This window comes from Nesoenas mayeri, assembly GCF_963082525.1.
Source record: "Nesoenas mayeri genome assembly, chromosome: 3".
Classification (NCBI taxonomy): Eukaryota; Metazoa; Chordata; class Aves; order Columbiformes; family Columbidae; genus Nesoenas; species Nesoenas mayeri.
Genome location: NC_137544.1, coordinates 66,534,765 through 66,551,609, shown reverse-complemented (window position 1 = coordinate 66,551,609; position 16,845 = coordinate 66,534,765). Strand labels below are relative to the sequence as shown.

Genomic DNA, 16,845 nt, shown 5'->3' with positions numbered 1-16,845 from the left:
TCTGTCTTTAGTATTTATATCCAAAAGTTTACCTTATTGTGAGATGCAGCTAGTTGTTGATCAGCTGTGTTTATCTCTGAAGTCGCTTGTAGCTCAGCAAGAAACTGCTTAATCCAGTCTGAAAAACTGAGCAGGAGCTCATCAAACTGCCCGTGCTCAGCAATAAGAGATTGAAGGAACTTGATCCTATAGGATGTCAGATGTAAATATGAAAGCACTTGATATAAATGAATCACTTCCCATAATCAAAACCACAGCTGACTGGACAGCATTAAAATGAATGCCAGGTGGAGGGAAAAAAGGAAATGTTAATTTACATTACAAACGTGATGACTGCCATGTTGATTTCTTAGCTGGGGAATAACATAAGACTTGAAAGCAGTGGTTTCCACCGTTTGCACTGTTTTATTCATATCAACTGTTAGAAGTGCCCCAAATAATCAAAGTATGTTCTTCAATTTTTCTTCATGACAATAGTCCCAGCAAAGATAATGATTTTGATGGACATTGCAATTCTGTTTGCCCTGTCATCTACAACACGTAAGGTGAGAGTCTCATAACTTTAGGCAAAGAGTGAGGACTGCATGCTCAGCTTCCAGTGAAGTGAGGTTCAAGTCTGCTCAGAAGACAATTCAAAAGAGGAATATGTCCAAAGCAGTACTAAGCACCTGGCAGAACTAAGCTTATAAACCTTGGCCTTAAAAAGTGCCTTGTCATTTACCTTCCTATTTCCCTTAGGCAATTCTCTACATAATTTTCAACATGAAATGCTATGTAATGGTAATCTTGTAAAACAATCAAATTGATAAAGCACCTAGAACAGAGATGTCAAACTCATTTCACTAGAGACCACATCAGCCTCACGGTTGCTTTCGAAGGGCCCAATGTAATTTTAGGACTGAGTAGTTACATTTATACTGTCCTAAAATTACATTCGGCCCTTTGAATGCAATCACGAGGCTGATGTGAACCCCGGTGAAAATGAGTTTGACACCCCCAACCTAGAAGATTACATCATTGACCATGGTCTATTATTTAAGCTCCTTCACAAATAGTAAAATATTTATGTTCATCATGAAAACAATTGAAATTTAAATATATGATAACATACAGTTTCCAAAAAAAAGGGAGCAGTGTTCCCGAGCCTAACATGAGCCAGCAGACTAACAATTAAGCATTTATAGTACCTACGGCAAATGAAAACTTCAATGCAGGTTTAATGAGATAATAGTCTGGCTGTACACAAGATAAAGCATATAAGTGGCAAAAATGCAGAAATATTGCAGATTTTGAAAGTAACTTAGGAAGTTACTTGTAAAATTGTAACTGAAGAAATGCAACATTATCTTCATTTCATGCCCCATATTCCTTCAAACAGAACTCTCCTATGAAAAAAAGACAGCATGATAAATCTCTGGGATTCCCCACACCCCATTACTTGGAACTCAGGGTCGAATATGAATCTTAAACCTTTGTCTTCCTAATCGTAATACTGTAAAAACTATGTTTCAGGATTGAGATTCCTCATCTGGATATTGGTTACTCTCATTCAACACATAAAAAACATTCTGAAACACAAACCTTTCATCAAGAGTTTGTGGTAAAGCTTTCCACCTCTCATCCAGCTCTTCAAATTTTTCTTTTATTGTTTTGACACACTGTTTGGAAGCTGTTGGGAATAGTGACTCACTCAATTGTAATAGTCTTGTATAGACTGATGCATGGGACTCAATGTCTTCTTGCAAATCCTGGCAGAACAATGAAATGTACAGTCTTTAGATTAAATATGGCATCATATTATGAAAAATAACAAAAATAATTTAAAAAATAGCTATGGATTTCCAGTACATCACTTTGAGACAAGTGAATGAGCATAATCAAATCCATAGAGGGAACTGAGATCTATTAGGACACGCAGGTACTCAACACCTCTCAGACAGCTAAATCTGCAACTCTAATTCAGCAAGGGTTCATTAAAGTCTTTTTTTTTTGGTGTTGTTTTGTGTGTGTATGTGTGTGTGTGTGTGTGTGTGTTCTATTTGGTTGTTTATTGTTTTGTTTTTGTTGTTGTTTCTCCTTTAGGACCAACCGTGACCTTTTCACACAGCTCTACTGTATGATGACAGTGGCTAAAGTAAAGAATTGTTTGTGACATATTTTGTGTGAAGTAATAGAATTGTAGGTAAATGTTGCAAATTGGCCCAAACAGAAAACCACTACCCCCAAAAATTTATTTTCCTTCTCTCCAGTTATATTTAAAACTGAAATTATGGATTCATTGACTTCACGGAGGGTGGGAAAGATGCTACATTTGGCCAACTGCTTCATATGAATCTAAAAACAAATGGCAGAAGTTCCAAGGGAAAGCATACTTTAGAAAAGGATAAAAGTCTTGTGTTAAAAAAAAAAATAATCAGCAACCAGACTTTCTCTGTGAATTCAAAATCTTTGAGTATTTTGTCATCTGAGCAACTTTACTCACATAAAAAAAAAAAAAAGCAAAAATAGCATTGTCTAACAAAGGGATTTCTCTACAGAAAGGATCCTCTGGCAAGCAGATCAATGTCCTTCCTTGACAGATAATACCAGAGTTTTATTTTTCTTGAGTCAGTATATTATATTTGCAAATAATATTCTTCCTGTCATTTTCTTGTCTTTGACAAACAACCACAGTAATAATGTAACACTTTCCCAGGACATTTCCAAAGCCCAGAATCAAGTGACTGTCAGAGTACAACTGAGCAAGTGTATCCTTTAAAGTAAACAAACCAGGAAATGTAGGGCGACAACCTTTCAGTTAAAACGTACCTGCAGTGACTGCAGTTCACCTTCCAGTTTAACTCTGTCAGCAGAAACATACTGCTCTGAAGGTCTGGCCATAGCTTCACACCCCTCCAACCAGGTCAGGAAGATAGACAGCTCCTTCTCCTGCCTAAGAAAATTACAACTTAGAGTTACCAATTCAAGTCGTCTCCTCGGCCTCACACACTGACCGCAGGAAGGTCTCTGTGTTCGTCGTAACAGATGTGAGAGGCTACTCACTTCTGCCATTGAGCCAGAAGAGTCTCTAATAAGGTCTGTTTCTCTTTAGCATTTCCTAGAACCTTTTCATATTTCTGCTGTAATGCTGTAACCTTCTGAGCAGCCTCTTCTTTGTTGACCACCTTACGGGCACAGCCTGAGAGAGAGGCCAGAGTGTTGCTCAGTTTTTCCACAGTATGATAGAGGTCCTAACAAACATTAAAAAGAAACAGAAGTCACATACATAAAAAACAGTACAAGAAGGTAACAATGATGGGGAAAAAAAAAAAAAAGCTGTATTTTTATTCAGAGTTTGAAGTGGTGCTACATCCAACAGATCATGAAATCACTACAGAGCTTACATTTTGCTCAGATCTGTCTTAGATACACATCCTGAGCATATCAATCAAGTAGACTGTAGTGGAGAAAGACTTTCCTAAGCACAGTGTTAAAGAAAAAACAGACAGAAACATAAGCATCAAATCTTCTGAATGGGCATGGACACAGCATGATCATGTAAGGACAAAGCTCCAAATTCCCTAACATCTGCTAAGAGTTTCTCTAATTTTTACATATACAGTAAATTACAAAGGCTCACTGCAATACGTGAGGACTGGCAGACTTGCAGCCCATGTCATGACATGGGAGAGGTAATGACCAGTTACTGTGAACTTGTGTCAGCATTAGCTAAAGGTCTTTTTCATAAAAATGATCTCTGATGTCAACTAGACTCACCAGTGCTGCCATTTCTAGACAACTGGGAAACGTTCACACCAAAATGATTGAAATACAGTACAATGAGTTACAAAAGCACAAAATTAAATAGACTTAAGACCATTACATTTCCAGCTCACAGATGTGAAATAATAACAACAGTAATAATGGTTATAATTACGGTCATGAATATATAGGAGGAAATGTGTATTATACAGCAACAAGCTGATGTTTAAACTAAATAATAAAAAATAATTTCACCTTTAGGCATTGAATCATCATGATCCCACAAGCAGGGCAAGAGTTTACAAGAGCATACCCAGCATGTTTTATGTTTAAAAGCCAATAACAATAATAATGACATGTGCTGTCTGAATAAATTTTCCATATGCAAAATGCTTTTTGTCAATCAGAATCAAGCATTTTTGAAGCAGACAGGGCAGGTCTGCCTTGCATACAGCCTTTGCAAGTAGTTAACACTAAGTTCAGAAGAGATTATATATGTTTGACTGCAAGAACAATATGACTAAAAGTATTTGCAATATTTTCTTAGAAAAGAACATAATTATTATTCTGGGAAGAACACATCACAGACTTCTAGACACAGATAAAAATGTTACACCAAATTCCCTGAGATTTGGGATTTCTTGTAGTGTGAATACCAATGAATGTTTGTTTATTTTTCTTTTGTAATGGACTGAATCAAATGCCCAGGCACCCATAGATTTCTGGCATGACAGATAAAAGTTTGTCAGTTGAAACTCTGTCCAGTCTCTGCATTGTCCAAGAAAAAACTACATCTAAGAAGATTTTTTTTTTTTTTAAATCATATAGTTCTCTATATCAAGATGTAAGTTTCACTAAAATCTTCAAGACAAAAATGTCTGACATGTTTCTTATCTTCTATTTTTTGTAATGGTTTAGATGCATAAAATTAAAAACAATAGCCTGAAAGATTAACTCATACTTTTAGGCTTTCCCTTCTTTAGAGTCACCGGCCACATGCTCACCATGCAATCCTGAAGGGCTGCATATGTTGCTGATGATGAAGAGCATGATGTGAGAGGCTCCACCAGCTTAGCTTCAAATTCAGACACTGTCTGCTGCACCTATGAAGAAAAGGCAAACCAGAGAGTCTAAAACCAGTAGGAAATACATAAATGATGCTTTAAATAACATCTTTGCAATATTTAGTGCTAATATTATATCCTAAATTTTTGTAGTGCTGAGTGCCCTTTGAAGCTAAAAGATGCTAACTGTGCCCAGCTCCTTGTAACTGCAGCAAGAATAGCGTTTAAATTATTTTCCTTAAGACCTACTAACAATCCAAGATTGAAGTTAAAGTGTGCATTAAAAGTATGGATGTGGTTTATTAGTGCAATAATTACTTATATTTTCTAAAAGACAGCATAATTTTCTGAATGTGTGTATTTTAGTGTCTTCCTGAACCTGCTTTTTAATTAGTTCAAAGCACGAATTTATGTTTAGAGGTCTTGCAATTACCTTAAAAATCTACTCATATATTCTAGTCCATCCCATTATAATATGCATGTTATATTCAATTTTAGAAAAATAAAGAACAATTCTATAAATTGCTGCAAACAGTCCATTAGATTTTGCATGTTCTACCTGTTTAAGACTTTCCTCGTATTTCTGCTGTGCTGATGCATTCCCTGCAATTGTTGCTTCCAGCCTCTGTGCATGATCTCTTAGCTCCTCCCAATACCTTTTGACCTGAGTCAGTTTGGCTTTAATATGTGCACATTCTCCAGAGGTAACAAACTGGGAAAGAGACTCGGCTTCCTCTTCTAGTCTTGAGATTCCAGTTATTTTACCATCTATTTCTTTATGAATAACCTAAAACATAAAGTAGTAGTAAAAAAAAAAAACCCAAACACCATATGTTTTTTTGTTATCATGATAATATTTGCTACCATCATTCTTTTACCAGAGCTACTAATATTCTTAATTGAAAAAGTAAATAAGAGGAGAATTTATTGACACCTTGAAATAACTAGTTACGCAAGTCTTCATATGCCCTGTAAATTCCCTTTTTCTTCTTGAAACTAGCACTGGAAAAACAGCCTGGCCTAAAAACAGTGTCTATGAAGAGGAATTAGAATTTGCTGAGGTGCATATTTTCATAAGCAGACAAGATGGTTCATATTTTAGCATCTCTTATTTCACAGCAAATTAATACAAATTTCTCTTAAACACTCAAATACGAGCTAATAAAAAGTAACTGTGTAACTGAAAACAATATTGTTAAGATGCTAAACCCTAACTGTTTATTATTTGTGTTTAATAAGTTTTCAAGCACTTACAAATTAAAACATGCTGTGATTTGAAAACCAATAGAGACTGTTTTTATTGTCTAAATAGAAATTCTATGGTATAATAAAGAATAAGTTAAATTAGATTATGAGATAAGGCGAGTGTGACCTCAGACAGAGGATTAAATAAAGAACCACATTACAGTATAAATAGTAAGCCATAAGACAAGGGTGATAATGGCTTTTGGCACTTTTCAGCTGTCTCCTCTATCAATTAGTAAATGCAAAAAGACAAACTCACACTGGCTTTACATTTCATCAACTGCCTGACAGCAACTTCCATCTATTACTTTGTCCTTGTTATTATTTCAAATCAGAGGCAAACTGAAAGCTACAACATCCAATACAGAAACTTATGGTGTTTCACATTTAGTGGCTATTTTTTCAGCAAACATCAGTCAATTTGGAAATAGGATTTTTATCACAACAGAATTCTTTTCATTTTTGCTGATGTAGCTTGCTCATGGAGCTCTTTTCAAAAGCAGTGAAAAACACTCATTGGGAGGGAACTGAAAGTGTAAGAGTGCTCTTTGAAAGTGAAATAGGCAACAGTGTTCTCAGATATAAAAATGCTAAAATATGTATGTATATGACATCAACCAAAAACTTTCCTGAAAACACACTCTTAAAAGCATAGAACATGCCCACCTTCTGCTATAATTGTGATATAAATATGGTATCTTACTTGCCATTACGAAGTTCAGAAGTGGCTTATTGCAACAGTCAGAGTCTAGAATTAGCAGGGTGACAGTACAGAAAAAAAATGTGCTGCTGTAAGCATTTATAGCATCTCTTTATGAAAATCATTTTGAACTAATTTGGATTAGAAAATATCTCTTTTGCATGAAAATATGGTGCTGAGGAAAAGTACCAGATTTTTGGCCCTGGTGCTGAAATTATCTAACAATGCAGTAGATACAAATGAGGCAGCGCTTTTTTACTCCCACATTATCCTGTTAAATTCACTCAGTTACATAAAAGAAGGTGGATAATTGAGGCCTTCAAATTCTTACTGCATCTGCCACCAGTGGTAACTACTTGTGATAAATGTCATTTTGTTCACCAGGAATTTCGGAGAAATGCGTAGGTGAAAATCTGGCTCTACTGAAGTTATCGGGGGGGCATTGCAATCACTGTCACCAAAAGTTGAATATGACCACTATGTATGACAAATGCACTCAGCTGACCCCAGGGCTTCTATCTGGTCAGCCAAAGATATCAGAGAGCACACCATTTTTTATTCATTTGCCTCATGTTGCAATATTCCTCACTAATACGTTGTACTAGGTATTATGAAACTTAGAACAAAACATAATAAATTCTTCAAAATCAGGCACAGAGCAAGGCTGCTGAAAAGACCTCCAGCTATGTCCATGTATCAGAGGATAGTGCACTCATTTCACATATCACAGTTCATAAAGCTCATTTGTTCACCTCAGTTATAACAACGTACTCTAGGCTTTACCTGGAGAAAATCCTCTGCCTTATGTCTGTTCACTCAGACATTTATAAAAATTACCTGTTGACCATATTCTGCAAGGAACAACCTTTCTGGGAAATTGCCTTGAATGGACTAGTAGGGCTCAACTAGGCTCCATTGAGATGGACAAGAGCTGTCGTCACAACATAATGCAATATTAACATAATTTGATGCATTTATTTTCTGCCTTAAGCATTTGAAACATATCTATTAACTACTGAAAAGTAAGAGTACATGACAGTGTATGCCAGTGGAATAAATGCATCTACATTATTTCACAAGGAAGTTTTTCTAAATTGCTGTGGTGATGAAGCAAGAATTCAAGCATCTTTGGTGATGAAATAAAAATATTTTATTTATTTGGTGTATGTGAAGTTGTGATAAAATTAAAACCAGGAAAATTTGTCGATAATCTGTTTCTGTCACATGAAACAAATGCCTTAATAGGATCCTTTGGAAATACTTAGTGTCAATCTGGTCCATCACTGCAAGCAGCTGTACACCTGTGCATTTCTGAGGAGCAGCTAAGTCATAGAAGAAAATGGCAGCGTGCACTGCATATTGAAAAACTCCGCTCCCTTAGAATCATGAAGTTTCAGAGAAGATACATTTTAATTTGCGGAAGGATATGAAGTCAGCCCTTGAAACGCAATGCTTGGAGACAACATGCACCTCAGTTAGCCACAAGAAACTAAACCATTATGTGTCTACAGGAATGTACACACAATTTAAGACGATGTAAATATAACCACAATAAATGGTATGTAGGTTTGCAAGCTACCAAAAGCAACAGTTTATTTATTATTTCAGCATAAAAGATACATAGAGCAAGTTATAACGTTAGCTTGCAGGATTAAAATCAAGTTCTATATCCACTAGCTGATATATGTTTCAAAATAAAAAAGCTTTATGCACCTTGTATTTGTGCAGCTATTTTGTATACCAGTTGAGATGACTCAAAAGGAGTATAAATTAAATAATATTTTTAACCATACACACAAAGTCTCCATATATGTAAACTAAACACTAACAGAGAAGGCAGTCTTAAGAATTTTCCTTTAGTTTATGTAAAATCTTAATGCTTAGTATATTTGTATACAAAGTGTGCCATTGTTACATTAGGGTAGTTCTGAAATGGGTAAAATATCTGTTCTCCCATTTGGCCTCTAGCAAAATGACAGCTAAATGGGCTTTTAATGCTAAACATAACAAGAACTAATCACCTTGATATGGCTGATCTGCATGTCCAAAGGAGATGATGATGTTTCCAGAGTTTCCAGTTCTTTCTCTTGTTCAGCTATCCAGATGGACAGAGCTTCGAAATTATTGCCAAAATGATCCCACTTGTTTTTCACCATTTCCATGCTTTTAATACTAAAATTAACCAAATTAATTAGAAAGAATAAACAGTTTAATATAATGAAGCTGCCCATATTTGGGCTAGAATAAAAATGTGACTCATTCAATCTACACAAGGGTCACTTTAGAAACTCCTGGTTTTAGAGGACCAAGTTGTGTGCTTAGACTATGCACCCAAGAAGTCAAACAAGTATATTTGCCATAGTAAGGACGCTGACAGGGGAAACAGAGTACAGGTTCATTCATCAGCTGTACACCAAGAATCTCATCATAGCAGGAAGAAAAAGGAAAAGTAACATGAGTGTGATTTTGATGAAATAATATGGAATTATGATTATGTCAGATATCTAAAAATTGAGATAACTGAGTGCATAGATGTTAGTCATATAGTCAGTAAGACAGAAGGATTTATACCAGTGTATTGTGGATGTACATATATTCACCAATGCTTGGCTGCTTTATTAAACTTGTTTTTTTTATAACAGCAATCTGCCCATCTTATGGGAAGTTTGTGTTTTCTCAGGCAATGCTTTCATATCGAGCCAAAGAATCAACAACAGAAATGACTCAACTATCTCAAAGTTGTTAATAGATTTATATTCTTTGAAATATACATTATAAATATATTAAACAGAGACAGATTATGACTGATACTTGTGTATCTTGGATAGCAAACAAAGCACCCTTGTTTTTGTCACAAGAAAGAAGCCACCTTTCAAATAATTGTAAAGAAACCACTGCTAATGTAGGCCCTACACACATCTTGCAAAACGTGCTTTTTCTGTTTCACTGAAAATATTAAAACTCCATCAGAAATGTCTGAATATTACAAAATTCCAAAATACCTTTGCCTTTTAAATATATCCTTAAAAACCATTTCATGTTAAAAAAAAATTAATTTATTCTTTTTCACCTCATTAAAGCTAGAAGAAGATTTAAGAAAACACAGAGTGTGAAAATGTAAAAATTGGCCTTTCTATTTTGTCTTATTTATTTTCAAAATAAAAAAAATCTAAACAAAACAAATCCAAAACCAAACGAAAACCAGCCACATCAACAGCCATTGATTGATAAGACTGCATTCAAATTCAAGTTCTTTGTAGGAAAATAAAGTGCAAAAGTATTTCACTCAAGTCCAGCTCAAAAAAATGCTGCTGGAAATCAGAACCGAGGGACCAAATCAGTGGCACAAGAGCTGAAAATCATTTGCCTTTGTATCTGCCTTCCTTGTAAGTTGTTAGAAAGCTGCAGGCTGTAAAGAACATAGTCTCAAAGACTCTAGAGAGCTCTGCATGATCTCCTTGGAAAACAGAGGTGCTAAGTTTGCTCTGCAGCTGACTATGGAGAGCTGCTCAAACTTTTCGTTCCCTTTCCCGTTCATTGGCATAGTATGTGTTTGGGATATCTCCACTGTAAAGTACTTGGCCAAGATTTTTATTGATAATGGGAGTCACAACATAACCCTTACACACCGATTGTATGTTCTGTAGATTCACTATAGAGAATTGCATATAGTTGCATATTTTGCAGCAGGTTTTTTTTCTTGTTTTTATTATCTGTTGCGTTATCACAGACATTCGGTAAAATCCATATATTCAAATAAAACCTATCTCATATCTACATTGAAAGGGGATATCAATTATGGCTTTTATTTAAAAATAGATGACATTATTAAAAAAGTGAATATTCATAGTTGGAAGGATGAGTTTCTTGAATTGAAAAATCACACTAGTTTTCTCTCTAATATTGCAGAATATTATGTATAATGTAAAGTATTCAGTAAGATATGGCAGAATTGACTGCAAACCTCTGTAATACTTCATATTGGAGAAAGTGGTATATAAAAAAATAGATCACCAATAATCTAAAAGTTACATCTGCTGCAGAGGCTAGTTATTCTGTTTTACAGCTGTTCCTTTGTATTGGGAAGAATATGGCACAAAATTAAAGCCAGATTAACACGACGATAGTCAGTAGGGGAAAAAAAAACCTAAAAATGTGGGCATTGCCTTTTGCTCATATTGAGATGGAGGTGGTGGTACGTGCTTAAACTTGTAGAGCTACACATAATAATTTCAGTAAGACAACATAGAATTGGCACATATATCCATGACTTGGTCATCAGATCTTATATGTGCAAAAATACTAATTTCATGCACACATATAAATGTATGTGTATACAGATCAAATGAGAATAGCAACAGCTGAAGTTGAAGTTGAGTAACGTGTTAACTGAGTTACTCACTTGAGAAAAGGGATCACACTTTTACAAATACAAAAAGATACATATATGTACAGGATTTAACAATATTTTCTTGGAGTTTGAACTTCCAGTTTTTAAATAAAATTTGACAAATTATGCCTTTTTTATTTGCAGCAGCAGAAGCAGCTTTTGATATTGCCCATGAAATAAAACCTGGGCATTCAGCTAAGATGAAGGCACTTGGCATTCCTATGGAGAAATTTGAATACTGAAAACTGAGGCAAATATGGTAAATGTGCTGTTCTCAGACTTGCACTGAGACTTTTTTCTTTCTAAAAGAGTCTACTACTTCAAGAATGATCTTAATTATCCCTTCTTCACAAGACTGAGGTTTAAAGATAAGTGACAGGTTAAATGTAACTAATGGTGGATTTATAAACTACGTATTATTAGGCAAAGATTTTGTTTATTTGCACACACTATTTTGACATATTTGATAGTGTAACCTGGTTACTATTCCACAGCAAGCTGTAAATGATGGAGCTGATGTGCAACACAAAATGCTGACAAGGTATTCTAGAAATCTGATACAATCTTACAGTGGATAATAAATATTAGGACTTGTTAAGAACATACTCTTCTTCAAGAGTAACTTCCACTTTTTTCACTTGTTCTTGGATTGATTTTGCCTGCTGCTGAAGGGACTGCTTGTTCTTTGAACCAAGCTGTATCTCAGAAGAACTCTTCACCAGATTCTCAGCCTGCACTGCCATTGCTTCAGTCTGTTTAGAAAGTTCCTGTAGGGATGCAAGACACATTAATACAACTATAAACAGTTCCGTATATTTAAACAAAAAGTATTTTTCCTCAATGTTTGTGGTTAGAAAAAGTATCTGTCTCCAATATGTATATTTTGAATGTGTAAATAGAATAACAAAGTTATTTTCATGTTGTATTTAGGAAATGTTCACTAGAGCAAACTAGCTTGAATAAAATTTAGCAAGGGAAAAAGTCCCAAAGTTTTTAATTCAATCAATCAAAATTTATTCTATCGCTCTTCAAGAAATGTGTGAATTGTGGAAGATGATGTTGTGGAGTCTCCTTCTCTGGAGATATTCTAAACCCGCCTGGACACATTCTTGTGCAATCTGCTCTGAGTGAACCTGCTTTAGCAGTTGGGTTGGACTAGATGATCTCCAGAGGTCTCTTCCAACCCCAACCATTCTGTGATTCTGTAATATGCATCTTTATTTAAACTTTAGATGCTAACTTTTACAGAGAGGATGTTGCAGTATCTTGCAGCTTGTAATCTCACTTTATTTAGTAACTATTTTCTGTCACAAACAGTAAATCCATGCACCGGAACAATGGATGCTGAGCATAACCAAGATATATACAGTTTAGTATCAGATTCACCAAAGGGTAAAAACAGCATGAAAACCATGGCACTTAGGAAAGCAAATCACTACTATTGCTTCTGTATTAGCAAATAAAATGGGCTGGAACAATTCTGTGTTACCAAGGGCAAGTGGCACGTTATGGTTTATGTCCATATTGTAGAAGTCTCTCCTTTTTTGTCCTCAGGACTAAAAGAGTGCTAGTCAGCATAGTCCACTTAACCTTGTCAAAGAGCACACTAGCGATGTTGATTTGCCAGTGCTTGACACTGTTTAGCTTACCATAATAGTATAGGTAATTACTGAGCACAACATGGGAAGTCTTCAAAATCATTTTACCTTCCATATGTGCGCTTCAGATGCAGATTTTGAGTAATTCTTCATGATCTTTTCGTAAAATAACTTTTTACCTCCAAACAGTTTATGCAGTCTCTAATCTGCATGTGCATTGGCATTAACAGGAAACGATCCAAAGATTGAAGGCAATTCGCTCAGTACATGTTAACAAGGAAGGCAGAAAGACATCATCTCAGTTCCTGTATTTCACAGATTGAATACCTTTGTCTGATCCAGTTCTGATGAGAGGCTCTCTAAACTGCTGAAGTTTAAGATACGTTCAAGCGCAGAGCTTGCTTGATTGAGATATTTTACTACTGTTTCTTTGTCTCTTTCAAACTGCTCCCATTTATTTATTGTGACCTACAAAAACAACAAACAGACAGAAACACAAAGACAAAAAGACCGCAGAGGTGAAAAAAAAGAATTTCATTGTAAGTTACTGAAGAAGGAAACAAAGAGAAAGACCTGACACAAAATAAAACAATTTCTCCTGACATGCCATCTACTTTACAGATGAAAACTGGTCTGAACCCAATAAAAGATTTCCCTTGCATTTTCACTCATTCATGCTGCACTGTGCAAAAAGCAGTGTTCTCTAAGCTGTTAGCAATATTTAAATCTTATTTTGAATGTACTATAAGAAGTCTGAAGTAATACATGCAGATGCTTATGCTTATGGTGACAGGTAGTCAACAATACCTAAAAGGATTTCCAAGTCCTCTAAGTAAATAAATTACAGCAAAATGGTAGAAGAAAATCCCTACTCATAGGAAACTCATATGAAGGAATCTATTTTTCCATTTCTGATAATGTAAAATTTTGATTAATATACAGCATTTAATTATCAGTCACAAGAACTATGACAGTATAGAAAAATATTCTCTTGATTCTGAAGTAATGCAAGGCCTGAGGTAAGATTTTTTTATATGGGATTCCTTAGAAAACCATTGGTTTCAATAATAAATTCTTACATTAAGAAGTTATTTGAGCTCTATCGATCATGTTTTTCATCATATGTTTTATCATGGGAAATAGTTTTGATGACTTTAAAAATTTGTGTGAAATAGTGGACAGCTGGATCACCATTCTGCTTAAAGAAATATAAAGGATAACTCAGATATGGGTGCAAGAAGCTATAAATTCTAATCCCCGTTCAGTCAGTGATTAGTTACACAATCTGGAATCATACATTTGATTTCTCTGTGCCTTTCTTCTTCCTTCTTTAAATTTAGGATGACAGCATGTATTCCACACAGTAGTTGTGAAGATTATATTTGCACAGCATCAGGTGTTATTAATCCAATATTCAGCCTAAAGATTGTCAATTAAAAGGCAATGTCACCTTTAGTAACCAGGAGAGACAGCCCATCTAAAAATTAATTCACAGGTAAATTATTTAAAATATCTATTACGACTGAATAGTGGGGACTTCTAAACAAAATGCTGTTGCTTTATTAATTAAGACGTATCCAGCAACTTCAAGAAGTTTTCATGGAGGTACTGATCATGAAATCCCGAGGACCAAGATTCAGCAGTGAGAAAGTTAGTTCAGATTTTAACATTAAAAAAAAAAAAGATATTTTACTAATTTTTTTTTTTTTTTTTTAAAAAAAAAGGAAGAAGAAAGCATAGATTTTTATTTCTACTTGCAAAGGACTGACCTGCAGTTGCTCTTCACGCTTCTCCATAGTCTGCTGCATGTTCTCCAATGTTCCTTCCAACTTCTGTAAATCTTCTTGCATTGTGCTGGGCAGTCCACCTTCAATCTGCAACTGTTTAGCTTGGGAAATCTGCTGTTGCACATCTTGCCTCTTTGCACGGAGTCTCCTTGTCCTTTGCTAAAAGGATTCATCCAACAGAAACTATTAGACTTTTTAGCTTCTTTGGGAAAATGGCACAATGAAACCACTTTCTGCTTTTTTAGGGGTATGCAATGAGAGTAACAGTCACAGGGATAAACTGTGGCAAGTATCCTTGAGAATCTCATATACTCATCAAGTATACGCCTTGGGTTCCAAAATGTGTTAAGACACTCTCCCATACAAATTGGAGAGAAAGAGTGACAATGTGGCTATTTATCCAAAGCAATATTTTAGAAACCAGAGGCCACAATAGTTGAGTAACTGCAGCAGCAGCCACAGGTGCACACATTCCTCATGACTGCTTGGAAGCATCCAGGTCTGCTCTCCACAGGCTGGAGCCTCAGGTTGATCAAAGCAATATATCAGCCTTCATCCAGGAGCAGAAGGGGCATGGCCAAGTTGCTTAACTCTTTCTTTGATGTGTTTTGCTTTGTAGCACCATCAGAAAGTCCTAAGACTACACGCTCTCTCTTTTCCTAATACGCTTGACTCATTACCAGCCTTGAAAGAATATGAACCTTAACTCAATAGCTACAATAGCTTTTACAAACACCGAAGAGTTTAGATAAGACAGAGAAAAGACATAGTAGTGCCTCATCATGCCTCAAGATGTCTGACCTTACAGAAATAGATGTTAATATGAAATATCATGGCCAAATATTGACAATAAATTATTCCTTTTTTTCTAGATCGGTGCAGTCCTCAAAGTTCATTTCCCATATTTGGCCCTAAAACCCATGATTCCTGCTCCATGCAATCCATTTGATTATTACTGTAGCCCACAGGTGTTTTGATCTATTATTAGTGCATAAAAAGCCTCCTGTTCTACTCCTACAAACTGGAAGCCAATGTGCCACTGCAGTAGCTATCTAGAGGAGGAGATGAGGCTAGAGGTTCATCTCCTCCTCCAGCATTTAAAGCTGAGGCCACAACGAAGCTGCTCAAGTTGATAAATTTCCAAAACCAGGATTGGGACAAATTTACCATGATCAGATCTGACCTGCAAGCTTTAAAAAGGTAAAAAGAGAGAGACAACATTCTGCAGAGTACATTTACTCAAAATTTCAAGTAAGTTAAGCCTGTTTTTCAGGTGTTCTATGCCCAAAAAACCCATGTGAAATAGAATAATATACAACAAAATGTTGAAAACCAAGCCCATCTTTGGGCATTTACATTTAAAAAGATGACTGTGTACTTTTTTCATTATAAGAAATCAATACTAGGCCATATGAGACCGTTTCCTTTATAAGTCTTTCAAGTTTAAATGTAAAGAGTTATGCTAATGGACATAACAATATTTAGTAATTTCATACATTCTACTTAAGAAATAAAAGGAATATGAACACGAGTAATTGCCTTACCTGATGATGAAGTAGTAGTTGCTGTGCTTGTAATAAACTCTCTGTATCCAGGATCTTTTCAGCCTCTGCTTGGGCTTCTTTAGAGTTATTGATTAACTCTTCAATTGCACTTTTAACAACTTCTTTGTACTGGACACAGTCTCCAACAGTGCCTAATGTTTTTTCAATCTACAATTACAGATAACTTTAAGCATTTAATGTTGAAAGGTACATTTACATTTTAAGGGCACACATATTTGGAATTTTTTTTTTTTTTTTAAACATAGTAAATTGGCTAAACTAAAACTACTTTTGCCTCCAGCATTCTTATCAGACATCCCTAACTTTACATTGAAAGAGCGACTGTAGACTTAAATCGTGACCAAGGAGACCTTTGTCTTGTTTAGCCATTCTTCCTATTACATTGCAATATGGTAAACAGCTGTCTGTGACAGCCACTTACTTGTGACTGCTTAGAAAACACATGCTGTCCATACCCTTGCAAGCTGACCCAGATTCTGAAACTTTTCGCCCTTTTAGAACAATGCTCTCATAAACCACAAATATATTAAAATGCCCTGTTGCCTTGGTTTTCTGGATAACAATATGCAGGTTGTGCAATAGCCAGTCTCAGTTTGCAGAATTTTAGAAAAAAATATATTTATTCAACAAATCAGAAAGTTCTTCCCTCTTTGTATGATTCAGCTAACTGCTGGTAGCTCATTTCAAGTACAGGTTCAGTTTCTCAGACAGCGTGTGTGTTTTAAGGTTTTAATCATGAAGGATTCTAGAACTAA

The 16,845-nt window shown here is 35.4% G+C and overlaps 1 protein-coding gene across 1 annotated transcript in view; it reads right to left on the bottom strand.

Annotated features, from left to right (window-relative positions):
• Positions 1 to 16,845, bottom strand: part of LOC308038659 (nesprin-1-like) — a gene marked incomplete at its 5' end in the record, with an annotated part of 67,573 nt that overhangs the window by 21,526 nt on the left and 29,202 nt on the right. The window contains 11 exons of the mRNA XM_080341436.1: positions 33 to 186; positions 1,582 to 1,748; positions 2,809 to 2,932; positions 3,043 to 3,230; positions 4,746 to 4,844; positions 5,365 to 5,592; positions 8,772 to 8,922; positions 11,747 to 11,907; positions 13,066 to 13,206; positions 14,508 to 14,684; positions 16,070 to 16,237. Coding sequence (XP_080197562.1) covers positions 33 to 186; positions 1,582 to 1,748; positions 2,809 to 2,932; positions 3,043 to 3,230; positions 4,746 to 4,844; positions 5,365 to 5,592; positions 8,772 to 8,922; positions 11,747 to 11,907; positions 13,066 to 13,206; positions 14,508 to 14,684; positions 16,070 to 16,237 — 1,758 coding nt within the window. The remainder of the gene's footprint in view (positions 1 to 32; positions 187 to 1,581; positions 1,749 to 2,808; positions 2,933 to 3,042; positions 3,231 to 4,745; positions 4,845 to 5,364; positions 5,593 to 8,771; positions 8,923 to 11,746; positions 11,908 to 13,065; positions 13,207 to 14,507; positions 14,685 to 16,069; positions 16,238 to 16,845) is intronic.